A 15,020-nucleotide genomic window follows, 5' to 3' on the forward strand; every position below is an offset into this window, starting at 1 on the left:
GAGAAAATATTAAATATAAATAAATGTATAATAATATTTTGTTATTTTTAAAATTTAATGACACTATTTTATTGATACTTAATAACTATACCTTTTAAAAAATTGAATTAAGCGTATTTATAGAAAAAGGTGTTTAATATTTGATAAAAATACCTTTTTCAGTTCTTCTCAATTTTAAATTTGAGAAAATTAATCTCCCCACAAAAATTAAAACACATAATTCCTATTAATTTCGAGCAAGTAAAGACAATACATAACAGCAATAAGGTTTTCTATCCAAAAATCCCTCGTGACAAGAAGAAAAAACCCTTATTTCCTTTTGTCGAATTCTTATTGGATGATGTAATTTAAAATTAAAACTTTATTTCCAACCTATTAAAAACAAAACAAAACAAAATACACATAGTACTATAAATTTTATATTAGGTTTTTAAGCAATTTTATAAATTTTAATGCTATAAATTTAGTATTTCATAAAATAAATAATAGTAAACTCATATTATTTATGTTTTTTATATTATATATTTATAAAATAATTATCTACTCTAAAAAAAATTGATCACCTTTTTTCAAAAACGATTTGTCTTTTAAAAAACTACATATTGTCCTAAAAATGTTTTAATGTTAATTAGATATGTTCATGAATTGGATAACCCGCCTAGCCCAATAGATTCGAACTTATTAGGATCGAGCTTAGACAAATATTTTTACACTTCAAGCTAGTTTTAGCTCGAATTCAATTTAAATAATAAAAAATATTTTTAAATTTAATTATAAAAAATTCAATTAAAAATATATTCTTAATATTTTATAAAAAATTAAATAGTTAAATAGTTTTTTTAAGTAGGTTAGGTAAAAAACGAGTCTAGATTAAAATTTTTTTTTTAAATCAAACTTCAATTTTACCTGATTCATTCACGGACAACTTTAATATTAATCAAGGTTTCACCTCAAAATCTAATTTAATTTACTTCAATTTAAAAAAAATACATAAAAAGATAAGCATTAATTTAAAGTAAATATTTGGTATATATTATACAAACACCCTTAATAGGGTGTTCACAATTTGGTTAAAATTGAATTAATCTTCAAACCGTTCTAATTCGGTTAATCGATCGGTAGTCGAATTTAGTTCGATCAAAGGTTGATTAATGATTTTTTGAAATTCTAGTTATTGGTTAGTTCAGTTCGAAATCAGATAATTAATCAAATTAAACAATTAATCGAAATAATTTATTTATTGTTTTCAACCCCATTTAAAATATTTCGATTCAGTTAATGTATTTAAAAATTTGTTGATTCAATCAACGACTAAAAATTTTATATTTTGAATATTTCAATTAATAATAATTTGGTTAGATTACCACCGTTTCAACATCTCTACCTTAAAATACTTGACAAATAATTTCGAATAAATTAATTATCGATGATTAATTTAGTAAAAGTGAATAAAATTCGATTTAACTCGAAAAAATTAAAAAAATTAAATTTCAAATTATTTAAATCGTGATAATCGAAGTAATTTCAAGTTTAAATCGAATTAAATTTTTAATTATAAATAACTTAAAAAATTCAATAAATCGAATATTAAACTATCCCCCCAAGTCTCAACTCTTCCCTTCAAAATTTTTACGAGTACCTCCAAAAATTTTTTACTTTTCCTCCCCTCTTACTCTCAAAAATTAAAATCTTATTTTTTTTAATAAGTTACTTTTATTTATTTGCTTGAATTTTTTTATTTAATCATTTTTAAAAACTTAAAATAAATTACATAAAACAAAAAAAAACACCAAAATTATTTTTAAATTTAATTTAATTAAATATATTTCATCTCAAATTCAATTCAAGAAAATTTCAAATTAAATTAAAATTATAAAATAAAACTCTCAATTAACTTAGGATGTTTTGATTGGATTCCATCCCACCCTCAACCTAACTTGTTGAAGACAGGTTGGCCGACTACTTTGACCGTATGGAAGAAGTTTGCCATGGCTTTGGGTTTTGGTAAAGCTAATATAAATATATAAATTTATTTTTTCATTTCCCAATTCCCACATAGAATAGTGGTGTGCCTACAGTTTTTTACTTCTGCAATTGCGAGAAGAAACGAGACGGTCAAAATCCAATGGATTTGGAAACGGTGAAGAAATACTTGGAGAAAGGAGTTGGGGCTGACGGCGATGACAAGAACGCCTCAACCATCAATGGCATGCCTTCTAGATTCTTCGAAAACTTCATCATGCAAGGTCTCCATGTTGACCAAATCGAAAAGGGTCGAGTCCTTTGCTCCATGAAAGTCCCTCCTCGTTTGCTGGTATATCTTCTCTCAATTTCACAATTCATCACAAATTTTGATTTTGGTTAATTCTAATTCGGTACTTTAATTGATTATTGGTGCCTTTTTTTTTATTGTTTGATGCTTGAATTGTGCAAAAAAAAAAAGAACGCTGGTAATTTCTTGCACGGTGGAGCTACTGCATCACTGGTGGATTTGGTTGGATCAGCGGTTATTTACACCTACGGAGTTAGCACCAGTGGAGTTTCTGTCGAAATCAGTATCACTTACTTGGATGCTGCTTATGTTGGCGTGAGTGATTTTCTCCTACTTTTTATCCTATTTATCCAATTCCTTTCCAGGTTTGCTTGACTTGATCTTATAATCCGAATGAATTTTCTGTTTATTTTCTGTTCATTTTTCTTTTACTTTGAAGAAAAAGAGGAAACTGATTCATCAATCATTTTTTGGGATCTCTTCAACCCGTCTCTGGGTTTTCATGGTAGGAATCTTAGAATAAATCAATTGGGCGGATATTAGTTTGGAGATCGTAGAGCTTGTTAATACCTGAAAACCTTTGTAGTTCACGGGAGGATGTTTAGTTAACTACAATCTTCCTCTCAGATCAACGCCTGTTGTCAAGTGGTAAGGATTTCGGCATCCTTAAAGTCTCAGTTTTGAGTCTTTTGAACATAGAAAGTACCTCTTTGGGTTCAACCTGTTGCTTCCGGATTCCTGGGTCTTACCTTCAATGCCTGATTTGGAATGCTGAAAAATGTCAAGAATCAGAGGCTCTGATAGTGGTAAATATGCTCTGAATTTTAATTGAAAGTGGTTAACTCAAATGAAACATGATCTGAACTTTATTTCAAAGTTCATTTGAATAAGAAATCCTTTGATTTGGAATTTCGCATTAATTAATTAGATTGCTTGATTTATTTGCCAACATTTCAACACAATATTTCTTTTCAATTGTATGAGATACATTATGTTGGAAATACAATAAATTCTATAGTCCGAAGACCTTGGTCTTTGAATGATCTAAATAGTCAATCCAACATTGCTTTGTTCAAGATGTTTGAAGAGGTTTAGGATAGTGCACTTAGGCTCTTATAAAGCAATTTTGAGGAGCTACCTTATGCACACAAGCGCTGGTGATCGCAAAGCCAAATTTGGATCCATAGGCCAAAACCTTTTTTTTGAAGGGATGTGGTCCCAATTTGTTGGATGGAACAAAGGGTTTTAGGTCAAATAGAAGTATTGCTTCTATTTATGATTCTATGCCGGAATTATGTAGAAAGTTATGTAAAGTATTTTTTTGATATCTTTTACTTTAGGAAAATAGAACTCTCCAGCTATAGAAAGAAATGAGGCTCTTGTGATGTTCTTAATGTACATATTGTTGTTCCTGCAGGAGGAAATCGAGATAGAGGCTAAGGCATTGCGTGTTGGGAAGACTGTTGCCGTTGTCACGGTTGAGTTTCGGAAGAAAAAAACTGGGAAAATCATTGCGCAAGGGCGTCATACCAAGTACCTCACCGCCCAGAGTAAAATGTAAATGATATTTCTATCTGAGCTGTCTTCATACGCAATTCCTTATGTTAGCATAAATATTTACACACTCACCACGTTCTTTTTAATAAGTGAATTTCATTTGAAATTTCTTGCCTGCTCTTCATCTCCAGTGACTTGTATAAGTATTTGGTTGTGTAAAACTGTGTGTTAGCATTATATCTAGAACTTGATCCAGCTCCAAAGGACTTTGACATCTTCCCTGGTTGATAGTATATTTATAGTTTCAGTCTGCTGTTGTGCACTCATGGTCGTTTACCTTTCATCTACACTGTTGAGAGTCAACAATGAATGTTTAACTTCAGATAGATTTGGATATACGAATGTATTATCCGCTTTACTTTTTAATTTCTCTTTATAGTCTAACTTCGGGTATTTAGCAGATAGGAATAACCGGTGGATAATGCTATTCAGTTCATATTCAATTAACTTAATGTGGATTTGAATTTTAAAACAATTATGCAGACTTAAATTTTAATTTTATAAATATTACAGGTATTCAATTTGCTGTCATTTCTTATTAAATATTGTTCACATGCAACATAATGTCAATAAAGATTTTGTGGCATCAGACCCAAATAGTCATAATTGAGATTTTCCTTAAATTGCAGTTCTAACATATTTAATTTTAAAAAAGGCTTAATTCACCAATTGCACCCTAAATTATATCTCTTTTTCTAATTTGGTATCTATACTATTTTTTTGTCTAAATTATATCTCACTCTATTTATTTATATTTCAGTTTTGACTTTGAGACCCTATAACCTAATTTTTAAAATCGTGTATTTTCTCAAATTTGAAATTCTTTCCCACTGTTTTCCAAAACGTAAAAATTGGGTCACCAAAGTACTGTGTAACATTGAAAACGTTCACTTAAAATTTATTTAGCATCTAAAAATGGTAAAAGTATCATAAAAGCCTTTTTATTAAAAGTCAGATTGTATTTTGTCCTATTTACTTAAAAAATGAGCAATCTAGTCCTTGTAAGTTAGATCTAGAGGTGTGCATGGGCCAGGTTTGGGTCAAAAAATGGGCTTAAAGTTTTACCCAAGCCCAACCTAGATAAAAATGTTAAAATTCGGGCCCGACTTGGCCTGCCCATGTTAATTTTTATATAATTTTAAAAAATACATAATACATCAAAAATACTAAAAACATCAAAATAAATATTTCTCAATAAATTGAAAATAAATTTTAAAAAACATGTATACTTAAATAACACTAAGATAGATGTAACTTAACAAGCAAATGTCTCTAAAATAATAACAAAATTAACAAATGTCTTTAAAATAATAATAAAATTAACAATAAAATAAGTTTTATACAATATCTAAACAATAACAACAAAATAGTAGCAATATAATAATAAAATGGTAGCAAAATAAGAAGAAAGTAACAAGAAAATAATATTTTTTTGTCCTTTAGTGAATTTAGGCCAGACTTTTTTAAACAGGCCTTATTTTTTTGTCCAAGCCCATTATTTAGGTTTATATTTTTGCTCAAACTCTTTCACATTTCGAGTGGCCCAACCCATAAGCAGGTACTTAAATCAAAAAGTAAATTAGTCCATTCTATTAAAAAATTTATTCATTTTTACTGTTAAAAACTAGCGTTGCTGATAGAATAATCAAACAATTACATATGATATAACACGTATGCCTCATTCTGACATATAATGACAAATTTTTAATAAAATGATTAATTTGCTTTTTTGATTTGATATACATGGACAAATTTAACTATTTTTTAAATAAAGAGAACAAAATACAATTTAACCTTTAATACAATAACCTCTACAATACTTTTATCTCTAAATATTTTCCATTTAAAACTTTAAAAATTGTTCCAACTTACCATTAGTAACACACGTTTCTCATCTCTTTCTTCACAAAAACATCATATCTCTTTTTCTTTTTTCTTTCTCTACATGTTTTTTTTGCCCATCTCTCAATTGATCTCTCTCGTTCTGTGATGGGTCTTTTTCAGAGAAGAAATAAATAGTTGATAGTGACCCCAAAGGAATCCAAGTGAGAAGAATGAAGGTTGAATTGCAATGTACCGTACTCCGATAATAATAATGAAACTGAAACCAAAGTCTAGAACAAAAATTGACCAATCGGCGCTGACTTGGACCAGAATCCAAGCCTCCAATAAAATTCAAAACGTGTAAGTCGGGGGATTAATACATTCATATATGAAGACAAAATTTGTGATAAGCCCAACGAGTTTCTTCTTTCTCCCCCACTGATCCAATATTATTTTAATTTATAATGAGGTAATTATTACGATATTTTTAATTTTTTATATAATGTAAAGTAAATACTTTTAAAATCATTTTTTATGTGAATATTCACGATGCATGTTGCTTTATTTAATTTTTTATTTATTTTTTCAAATTAATATTATAATATATTTTCTTATATAGTTCCGAATTCATATATTATTTAAAAATTAAAAGAAATTATAAGTATCAATGATAGGTAAGAATAATTATAAATATATTATTTAAAAATTGATTAAAAATTTAACATATAAAATTACATACAACACGTCTATTAATATCTCGTTTATTAAAAATATATAAAATTAATTTAAAATTTTCATTGACCGGTTAATTTAAAATTTTTATTGACCGAGTTGGTGTCAAGTTGATTTATGACATTAACTTCATCGTACACTTAAATAATAATATAGATATTTGAGGATTTAATTGGTTGCAATGAAAATAAGCAAAGTGTCAAATTTATTCTCACTGTCTATATTTTTTTATCAATTTGATCCATTTTTAGTTAAATTTAATCTTCAACATTTAAAAAAAATTAAATTTAACCATTAATCTTATAAAAAAATTTAATTATTTATTTTTAACGAAAACATTAACTAATACAATAAATTTTTAAATATAACATCCTGGGTGCCAATCACGTGGACACTATTCTAATTTCCTTTTTATGAACTTTTTTACTGTCGAGTTACATACTAGTATTATTAAAAGATTGGATAAATTTCATAGATAGTGACTTAACTATTAAAAAATTTTCGTTTTAAACACCCAATAAAAAGTTTACAATTTAAACACCTCATTTTTTATAATCACAAACAAAAATCTCAACATTTATTTTTTCTTTTAAATTTTTATTTTCCACGTAATTGAATTAAAATTTATGTCATTGTTATTCATTTTAAAAAGTTTATCATTTTAGTCCCAACTTTTAATTTAATTTGAATGAAGTATAACCCAAACATTTACATTTGTGAGTCTCTGGTGTAAGAGAAATGCAGCAGTTAAAGAGAAGGAATTTGGAAGGGAAGACGTGGGAAATCAAGAAGAAAATGGAAGATACAACAATAAATCCCTTCTCTTCAACTCATTGTCTCTTACACTGCCCAAGCAACTCTTTATTTCCCCTACTATAAAGCTCTCAAAAAATTGCTTCTGCACTTTTCAAAATAAGTTTTTGTTGAATATCCATCTTAGAGGAAGTGCCAAAAATGTCACTTGAGCATGGTTCGCAGTTGTTTCAATCACCTTTGTTGAGTTTTGAAGCCTTTGTGTGGGCTGTTCTATTGGTTGGAATAGTTGCGTTGTGGCTTTCACCAAGGGGTTCTGCATGGGCTGGTTATAGGTCCAAGGCGAGTGTTGCCATCCCTGGTCCACTCGGTTCCCCACTTCTTGGATTGCTCACAGTATTCACCGGTGCCACCCCTCACCGAGCCCTGGCTAAACTTGCTAAAACTATTAAAACAGTGAAGTTAATGGCTTTTTCCGTGGGGTTCGCTCGGTTTATCGTGTCCAATGACCTTGAGATCGCGAGGGATATCCTCGACAACAACAACTCAGCTTTTGCTTATAGACCGGTGAAGGAGTCAGCCTACGAGCTGTTGTTTCATAGGGCAATGGGTTTCGCTCCATACGGTGAGTATTGGAGGAACTTGAGGCGTATCTCAGCCACCCATTTGTTCAGTCGAAGAGAATCACCGGCTTTGAAGGGTTCAGGCGTGAGACTGGTGCCAAAATGGTCGAAGAGCTAAAGTGTTTAATGGAAGCCAAAGGTGAAGTTCTTACAAGAAGGGTGCTTCATTTTGGGTCTTTGAACAATGTGATGGCCACTGTGTTTGGTAAAAAGTACGACTTTGAGAAGCCTGGAGAAGGGTTGGAGCTAGAGGGGCTTGTTAGTGAGGTACGCGTGCAAAATCAAAATTTAAAAGAAAAATCCATGTAGTATTTTCGATATTGATTTTATCGGAAATAATCAAGGGTGTTTAAATTATAAATTTGTTTTGGGTCTAAAATAAAATATTTAGTAGTTAAGTAATTATTTATATAATTTATCTTAAAATTAATGTTTTAGTATTTAAAGATAATTTAATATTTTTAGAAGGTTAATTGCTAAATTTAATTTTAAAAATGGTAATCAAAATGATAAATGACGTAAACTTTGACTAAAATAAGAAATCAAAATTTTGAACTAATGTTTTAAAAAATATTTTATATGAACTTGAAAACAATTTTTACATTTAAACTTAATTTTTTTATCTAAATTAATTTTTGAATTTTTTTAAATTAATCTTTAAATTTGATAATTTTTCTTATCTTAAACTTGACAAATTTTCTTACAATGACTTGAGATTTATAGTTTTAAAATATCTAAAATTAACTTGTGATAAGAAAAAATTCAAAAAAAAAAGGTAAAATGATTTAACCCTATATTTAAATCAGATAAGGGAGAAAACACATTTCAAATACTAAACACCATATTGTTGTGAGGGATAAGTAGTGAAAAGATTAGACTTAGAAAATAAAATTGACTTGAAGGGGTTATAAAAAAATATTAAGTTAAAAATAAATGCAGAGCATATATATTTATAAAAAAAAGGAAAGTCTGGTCCCACTGCACCGCACAAACTCTATGTTAGAAAAATATTATTTTTTCCTATTTAAATGAATTAGTGAAAAATCTGTGTACTAATCAGATATTGCTACGTCTCGCGGAATCTGAAGTAAGTTCTCAATATTACAAAGTTGGAAGGCAAAGAGATACATATATTTATAAAATGAAAAAGGTAATTACTAAAATAAATAGAAAAGGGTTTTTAGGAATTTTGGCGGTTAAGGTTTTAGTAGGATTGATATATTCGATAATAGAATTTTTCGGCCAAAATGTTAAAACCTGAGCCTGTTCAACTTTGCTTTCAGTTTTATTTTTCCCCTTCTTTTTGGCATTTTTGAAAGCTTTCTGTCTCTGATCCCAAAATCACAAGGGTATTTTCTCTTTCTTCTTTAATTTTTAAGGCTCTTTTTATTTTATTTTTGATTTTATTTAACATTCTTCTCCGTAAATGAAGTTAGGGTTTTAGAATGGATTGAATGTCGGTGCTACAACTCATAATTTCTCAAGGTAAGTCCCTTCTTTGGCCGCCGCCGTAATTTCTCGTTTCTTATGCTTCCTCTGCTATTGTTTTTCTTTTATTCCCCTCAAAGCTAAATGCTTTATGTGCTTGGTTGCTATGACAAAAGAGGGGGAAAAATGAAGGAAAATAAGAGTCAGGATCGTATGCTTGATGTTTGAGGTTTTTTTAAAAAAAATAATTGTTATTGTTTGATCCATTTCCCCATGAGCCATTCTAAGGTAAAATGTATTATTTTTGGCATCGACTTTTCTGGTGCCCAAGACGTGATATTATTTGCCAAATAGTTCTCTTCGAACATTTTCCTTGATGTACTTAGCCACGCCCTTGATTTTGGTTTTCTTTTACACTGGAAGTTGAGTATTTTCAGTGAAGAAGCTGACTTTTGATTCTAGAACCTGTTGATTAATTGAAAAGCACCATCGGCGAGTCAATTAACTTACAGTCGACAATGGGCTCAGGTTGGATGTGAGGGACAAAGCTTTGTTGGCTTAGCAGATATTTGAATTTAATTACTGAAAGAAAATAAAATACGAGGCTGAGATTTTGGATAACTAGAGTTGGGGTATCTATACGGAACCTGTTAGTGGTGGTGGGAGTATCAAATTTTTAGTTTGAAACATGGGATTAGCATGGATTAGTAAAGATACAGTACTTCTAAATTTTATGAACTGTGGTGGTTTATTTTCTAATATGAATACTTTTTTAGACAACCTGATTTTTAAGCTTTCTCTTAGAATTGGATGAGTAGAAAGTTGAAAGTGACACTTTGTGTTACTTGTATTTATCTTGGATGGGAATCTACTAGTTATTTGATATTAAATTGTGGATTCTCATGATTTTGGGTGAAATATATGAGCTTATTTTGCAATGTGATTAAAACTGAAAATGTTACCAACTTCTCTTGATAAGGTGTGAGTAATTGATTAGGAAATAAAAACTGGTAAAGGCCGTAAAATTTTCCCCAGTTCATTTTTCAAATAGGATGTTGATTTTTGGACTCAATGTTGGTCTTATTCTGTGGCTTTTCGTGTTAAGAAAAGGTGCTGGCTGCATTAGACAAATTTCTTAGTGTTGTTTGTAATTGTACATGGTGGTGTTTCAGAACTGTGCTGAAGTAGCTGAAAGATCTAAGAAAGGTTTTTTTTGGTTTAAACTGGACTGATCCGGGATGGCAGAGCGGGGTGTCTGCCGGCAAGTTAAATTCCTAAATTCTCAAGGAGATAGCACTGCCAAATCGTTGCCTGGAAAAATTGAGGAAGAATATGATGAAGATGATAAAAAGCATGTGAAAACTATGTTGATTTCATGCCCAGAAGTACGGAAGAGAAAATGCCTTTCCTCCAACCAACTGAGAAAAGAAAAAGCTGCAAGATGTGGGAAACAAAGCTTAAGTAATGGTCCTAACAAGGGCAAGCAAAACAAACATAAAAATACTGTAGAGAGATGGTCTGCTGAAAGGTGAAAGCCTTGGTTACTCACCAGTTAGTTTTCTCGTCTTCTGTTTATGCTAAAATTTTTCTTATATATGGTACAAATATTGAAGGTATAATCTAGCTGAAGAAAGCATGTTAGAGATCATGAAGGCTGAAGGGGCTGTGTTTGAGAATCCAATATCTCGGCCTGCTTTGAGAATGGCAGCCCGTAAACTTATTGGTGATACTGGGCTATTGGACCATCTGCTGAAGCACATTGATGGAAAGGTGGCACCTGGAGGTACTGATAGGTTTCGGCGTTGTTACAATACCAGTGGAGTGATGGAGTATTGGCTGGAGAATGCTGACCTGGCCAACAAGCAAAAGGAGGCTGGGATCTCCCCATTTTGGCAGAAACCTGTTGCAGCTCCCAATCATGTTTCAGCTGGTGCCATAGAATTCAATCTGCTTAATGAAGAAATGGTAAAACTGAAGAGGTGAGAACAATAAAGTAATTGTTATTTAAAGATGGAGCTATTGATGTTTTAGCATCTCAAGTACCCCCTATTCTTTGTAAATAGAGATATGCAGGAGCTGGTATCCAAGCAGCAAGAGCAAGATCAAGCAAATTCAATTGAGGTGAATGTCATTATAGTTCAAAATGAAATTAATTCCAACGGTATGATAAGTTGCTGATCCCGAATTCTTTGTTGTACAGGAGATGCAGAACGAAATGCTGAAATGGAAAGCAAAGACAGATGAGCGCGTAATGGAGTTTGCAAGTTCATTGAATGGTATGCAGGTAAGGTAACAATAACCTTTTTCCAATAAATAAATTTCTGACAATCCTACATATGCTAAATATAACGTAGAAAGTAATGTTTTGAAGTTATTTAAAAACTTGTCCTTATTAAAAGACAGTAATTTTGTGCACGCCTATATCTGAAACTACCTAGTGCCAAGAGCTCTTAGTTCTCACCTTTTTGCAAGCAGAATATGTGCAAAGAACTGATGACATGGAAAACTAGAGTTGAGCAGCAGATGCTGGCAATTTCAAATTCATTGAGTAGTCTGCAGGCATCAAAGCAATGCCCTATCTTTAGTCCAGCTTCTGAAAGATGGGAAGATTGGTTAGAGAGCACCAACCTGGACAATTTTCAAGGGGGTAACTTGTCACCCTGGATAGACAATCCTGAGCTGATTAATTTTGGCCAGGATGCAGTTCAAGAGACGGATCTGGCCCCACTTGCATGGCCAAGACCTGGTCATAGCCCCTTTGAGGGCCCTTTTTGTGCTCAAGATCTGGACATGATTAATGAAGAAATGGCTAAAATAATGAGGTAACAAAAGCTATTTGACCAATTTTGGTATAAGATTAATGTGTTTAACGTTGGAGCTACTCTCTTTTGTTTTGTAAACAGCAATGTGGAGGAGCTAGCACCAAGGAGGCAAGGGGAAGATCAAGCTAATGTGACACCTGATTCTTCTGTAACTGCCAATTCAAAGTCAGATCTTGATAATTTGCTTCTGGTTCAGGTGATGTCAAACAAAGTTTTTCTTTTAGAAAAAAATAAGACACATAAAACAGTGCATATTGGATGCATAGGTACCCTTAGAGATGCATGTAAATGTTTAGTCTTGCATGTGGATTTGCATGTCATGTGAGTATACTCTGCTATGCGATGAAGGGCCAATTTGGAATCTCCTCTTTGACAGGAAATGTTGAAGGACCTGGTGAAGTGGAAAGCTAAAATTAAGCAACAGCTGACAGATATTTCAAGTGCGGTTAGCGTTCTGCAGAAATCAAGGCAGTAAATTCTCATCAACTTTGCATGGATAGAACTGAGTGGAGAAATACATTTGAATCCCGCAACGCCCCTTCCCCACCAACCCTCCATCTCCCATATTTTCGGATAGCTTAAATTAACATTTATATTAAGTAGGATTTAGATTTTGTATAGGACTCACAGACTGAAGCTGAGCCCCCTGCACTTTCTGATACACTACATCTGTGGCACCGTATCAGACCTTTAACCTACAAAAACATGACACTTAATATTTGTGAGTTGCAGGTTGTCAATATGATGCTCTTTAGAGTAGAAACATCTTTTCCGAGTATAGATTTCTGTAGAATGGCATATATTTAAAATATATATAGATATGGATTATTGTTGCTCCGGTGGTTTGTATCAACCATAACTAAATGTGCCTTTACTATGAACCCCAAATTTGCTCTTTGGGGAACCACATGAGACGGCTATGGCTATTTCAAGAACCAATATTGAGGTGATTTTTTTATAAAGATCAAATGGTGAATAAATTTTTTTATACAGAATCAATTTTACCCATAATCTCTCATCACTTTTGTGCCTTACTAGATGTCGCAATAGTAACAAATGTTTCTCGAGCTAAAACTCTATTTGCAAATGGTGGATCTATGCCTCAATTTTTTGTTTTTGAAGTTATGATTAACACATCTCTAACATGAAATATTCATGGAGCCAAATTGTGAACGCAGGAGAGAGTACAAATCTATATATCCTTGTGTTGGGTTTAAAGCGAATTGGTGCAAATTCCAGGAAAGGCGGTCAAGTTGGGTCATCCCCGAAAGGTTCTTAATCTCATGAAGGTAATTAAGACGTTGGTAATGGGGATCCGATCGTGCTTGAGCGTAGGGTTAGTGGGTGTTTATAGATAGCAACACCAGATAGCATGGAATGCAATTATAATTATAAGCTGGGTAAAAGTATCATGGAGATTTTATGTTAGAAGTTAAATTATATCTTACTTTTTTTATTTAAAAATGAATAAATTAATTTTTATATGTTAATTTAAAGAACATATTGATCCTTTCTATTAAAAATTGTATCTATTTGTACTATTAAAAATTAGTGCGGCTAATAAAATAGGCGGATTACGTCATGTTGACGTACAAAGACCTATTTTTAATAATAAAAATAGATGAAAATTTAATAAAAAGACTAATTTATTCTTTGATTTAATGTATATAAATCAATTTACTCAATTTTTAATGGAAAGAACAAAATACAATCCGATTCTTAATATAAAGCTTCCATAGTACTTTAACTTGCTTAAGTTGGAAATTGTTTAATTTAATTTATTTACTAGCTTTTTTACCATGCAATGCACATATTATTTGTGTGTATTAATTAAAATGTAATATATTTATTTGTTTAAAATTTGATACATAATTTATTACTATTCAAAATAATATGATTAAGAAATTAAAAACATTATAACTTGAATGCTTAATTTTTAAAATCATGATAGTTTGTATTATGATGGATATAAATTAAAGGGGGAAATTTAATATTGCAAAAAATTGAGAAAATTATTTTTCTTAAAAATTGTTAAGAAAATGCTTTATCATCCACGAAAAATAAATTGTTAAGAAAAATTGTTATAAAAATTTAAATATGGTTTCTCATAAAACTTAGATTAACTTTTAAAAACATTTTAAAGTTAATATCTTTGCAATTTGGTAATTAAACTTAAATTATTCCCAAATAACATGAACACCTAACCAATAGATTGAGTTCATTTTAAAGTTATTATAATGCATTAAAATTCTTACAATCTTAACATTATTTCAAAAATTAATTTCCATTTTTGTAAATATTATATTTAGTTTGAAATTAGTTAATTTAATAATTATTATTTATAAAAAATAAATATTATTTAGATTCAATAATTTTGTTAAAAATCAAAATTTTCAAATAAAAAAAATTATTTCTTATAAACATGCTGTAAATATTTGCAGTTTATAACATAGGAATTAATTAACGTTTTCGTACGATTGAATTTAATATATTATTGTCGAAATATAATAAGAACATATTATCAGTATGAACCTCGTGTGTTGGTTTGATAGTCAAGATGTTCACTGTTTCAGGTGCGACTTGGATTTAAGTTATACTAATCGCGTTGTTGTTAGGATTTTGCCCTTCTTATAATTCACAAAAAAAAATTACATTATCAGTATAAAACATGTCAAAATTAATTCTTAATGTAAATAAAAATTAATGAACATTAAAAACTTGGCAATATTTAATAACATAGGTTATTCAATAATTAATTCTTGCCAAATTTGATATTTTTTCTTCTATAAAACGAATAACATAATTAAATTTAAGAACATATTTGTTGTGTTTCCATATTAGTTATTGTGAAAATTAATTCAATCCGACTAATTTTAATTCAAGTTAAAAATAAACTCTTGTTAAAATTTATTCAAATTAGGAATTAATATGTATTTTTAATTCACATTAAAAATTATTTTTTTTCAAAATTAATTAATTAAATCGGTAATAATACGAAAAAATTATCAA

At 30.2% G+C, this 15,020-nt stretch overlaps 2 protein-coding genes across 7 annotated transcripts; both read left to right on the forward strand.

Moving 5' to 3' along the window:
* The first annotated feature begins 1,893 nt into the window (after positions 1 to 1,893).
* LOC107924655 (acyl-coenzyme A thioesterase 13) lies at positions 1,894 to 4,043 on the forward strand. The gene is made up of 3 exons (XM_016855195.2): positions 1,894 to 2,314; positions 2,444 to 2,587; positions 3,690 to 4,043. The coding sequence occupies exons 1-3, from the start codon at positions 2,126 to 2,128 to the stop codon at positions 3,831 to 3,833; spliced, it is 477 nt and encodes a 158-aa protein (XP_016710684.1). The 5' UTR covers positions 1,894 to 2,125; the 3' UTR covers positions 3,834 to 4,043.
* Positions 4,044 to 8,806: 4,763 nt separating this feature from the next.
* On the forward strand, positions 8,807 to 12,968 carry LOC107924377 (protein DYAD). Of its 6 annotated transcripts, none has more exons than XM_016854794.2 (10): positions 8,818 to 8,911; positions 9,045 to 9,110; positions 9,194 to 9,246; positions 10,362 to 10,717; positions 10,803 to 11,168; positions 11,253 to 11,310; positions 11,390 to 11,473; positions 11,665 to 12,011; positions 12,093 to 12,207; positions 12,388 to 12,968. In XM_016854794.2, exons 4-10 carry the CDS (start codon positions 10,428 to 10,430, stop codon positions 12,484 to 12,486), a joined length of 1,359 nt encoding a protein of 452 aa, XP_016710283.1. In that variant the 5' UTR covers positions 8,818 to 8,911; positions 9,045 to 9,110; positions 9,194 to 9,246; positions 10,362 to 10,427; the 3' UTR covers positions 12,487 to 12,968. The 6 variants fall into 6 exon arrangements, with proteins under 6 accessions (XP_040936705.1, XP_016710283.1, XP_016710285.1 ...); XM_016854796.2 differs by having other exon boundaries at positions 9,198 to 9,246; XM_041080771.1 differs by lacking the exon at positions 9,045 to 9,110 and having other exon boundaries at positions 8,807 to 8,911; positions 9,198 to 9,246.
* The last annotated feature ends 2,052 nt before the right edge of the window (positions 12,969 to 15,020 follow it).

Source organism: Gossypium hirsutum, chromosome A11 (genome assembly GCF_007990345.1).
Source record: "Gossypium hirsutum isolate 1008001.06 chromosome A11, Gossypium_hirsutum_v2.1, whole genome shotgun sequence".
In the NCBI taxonomy this organism is placed as follows: Eukaryota; Viridiplantae; Streptophyta; class Magnoliopsida; order Malvales; family Malvaceae; genus Gossypium; species Gossypium hirsutum.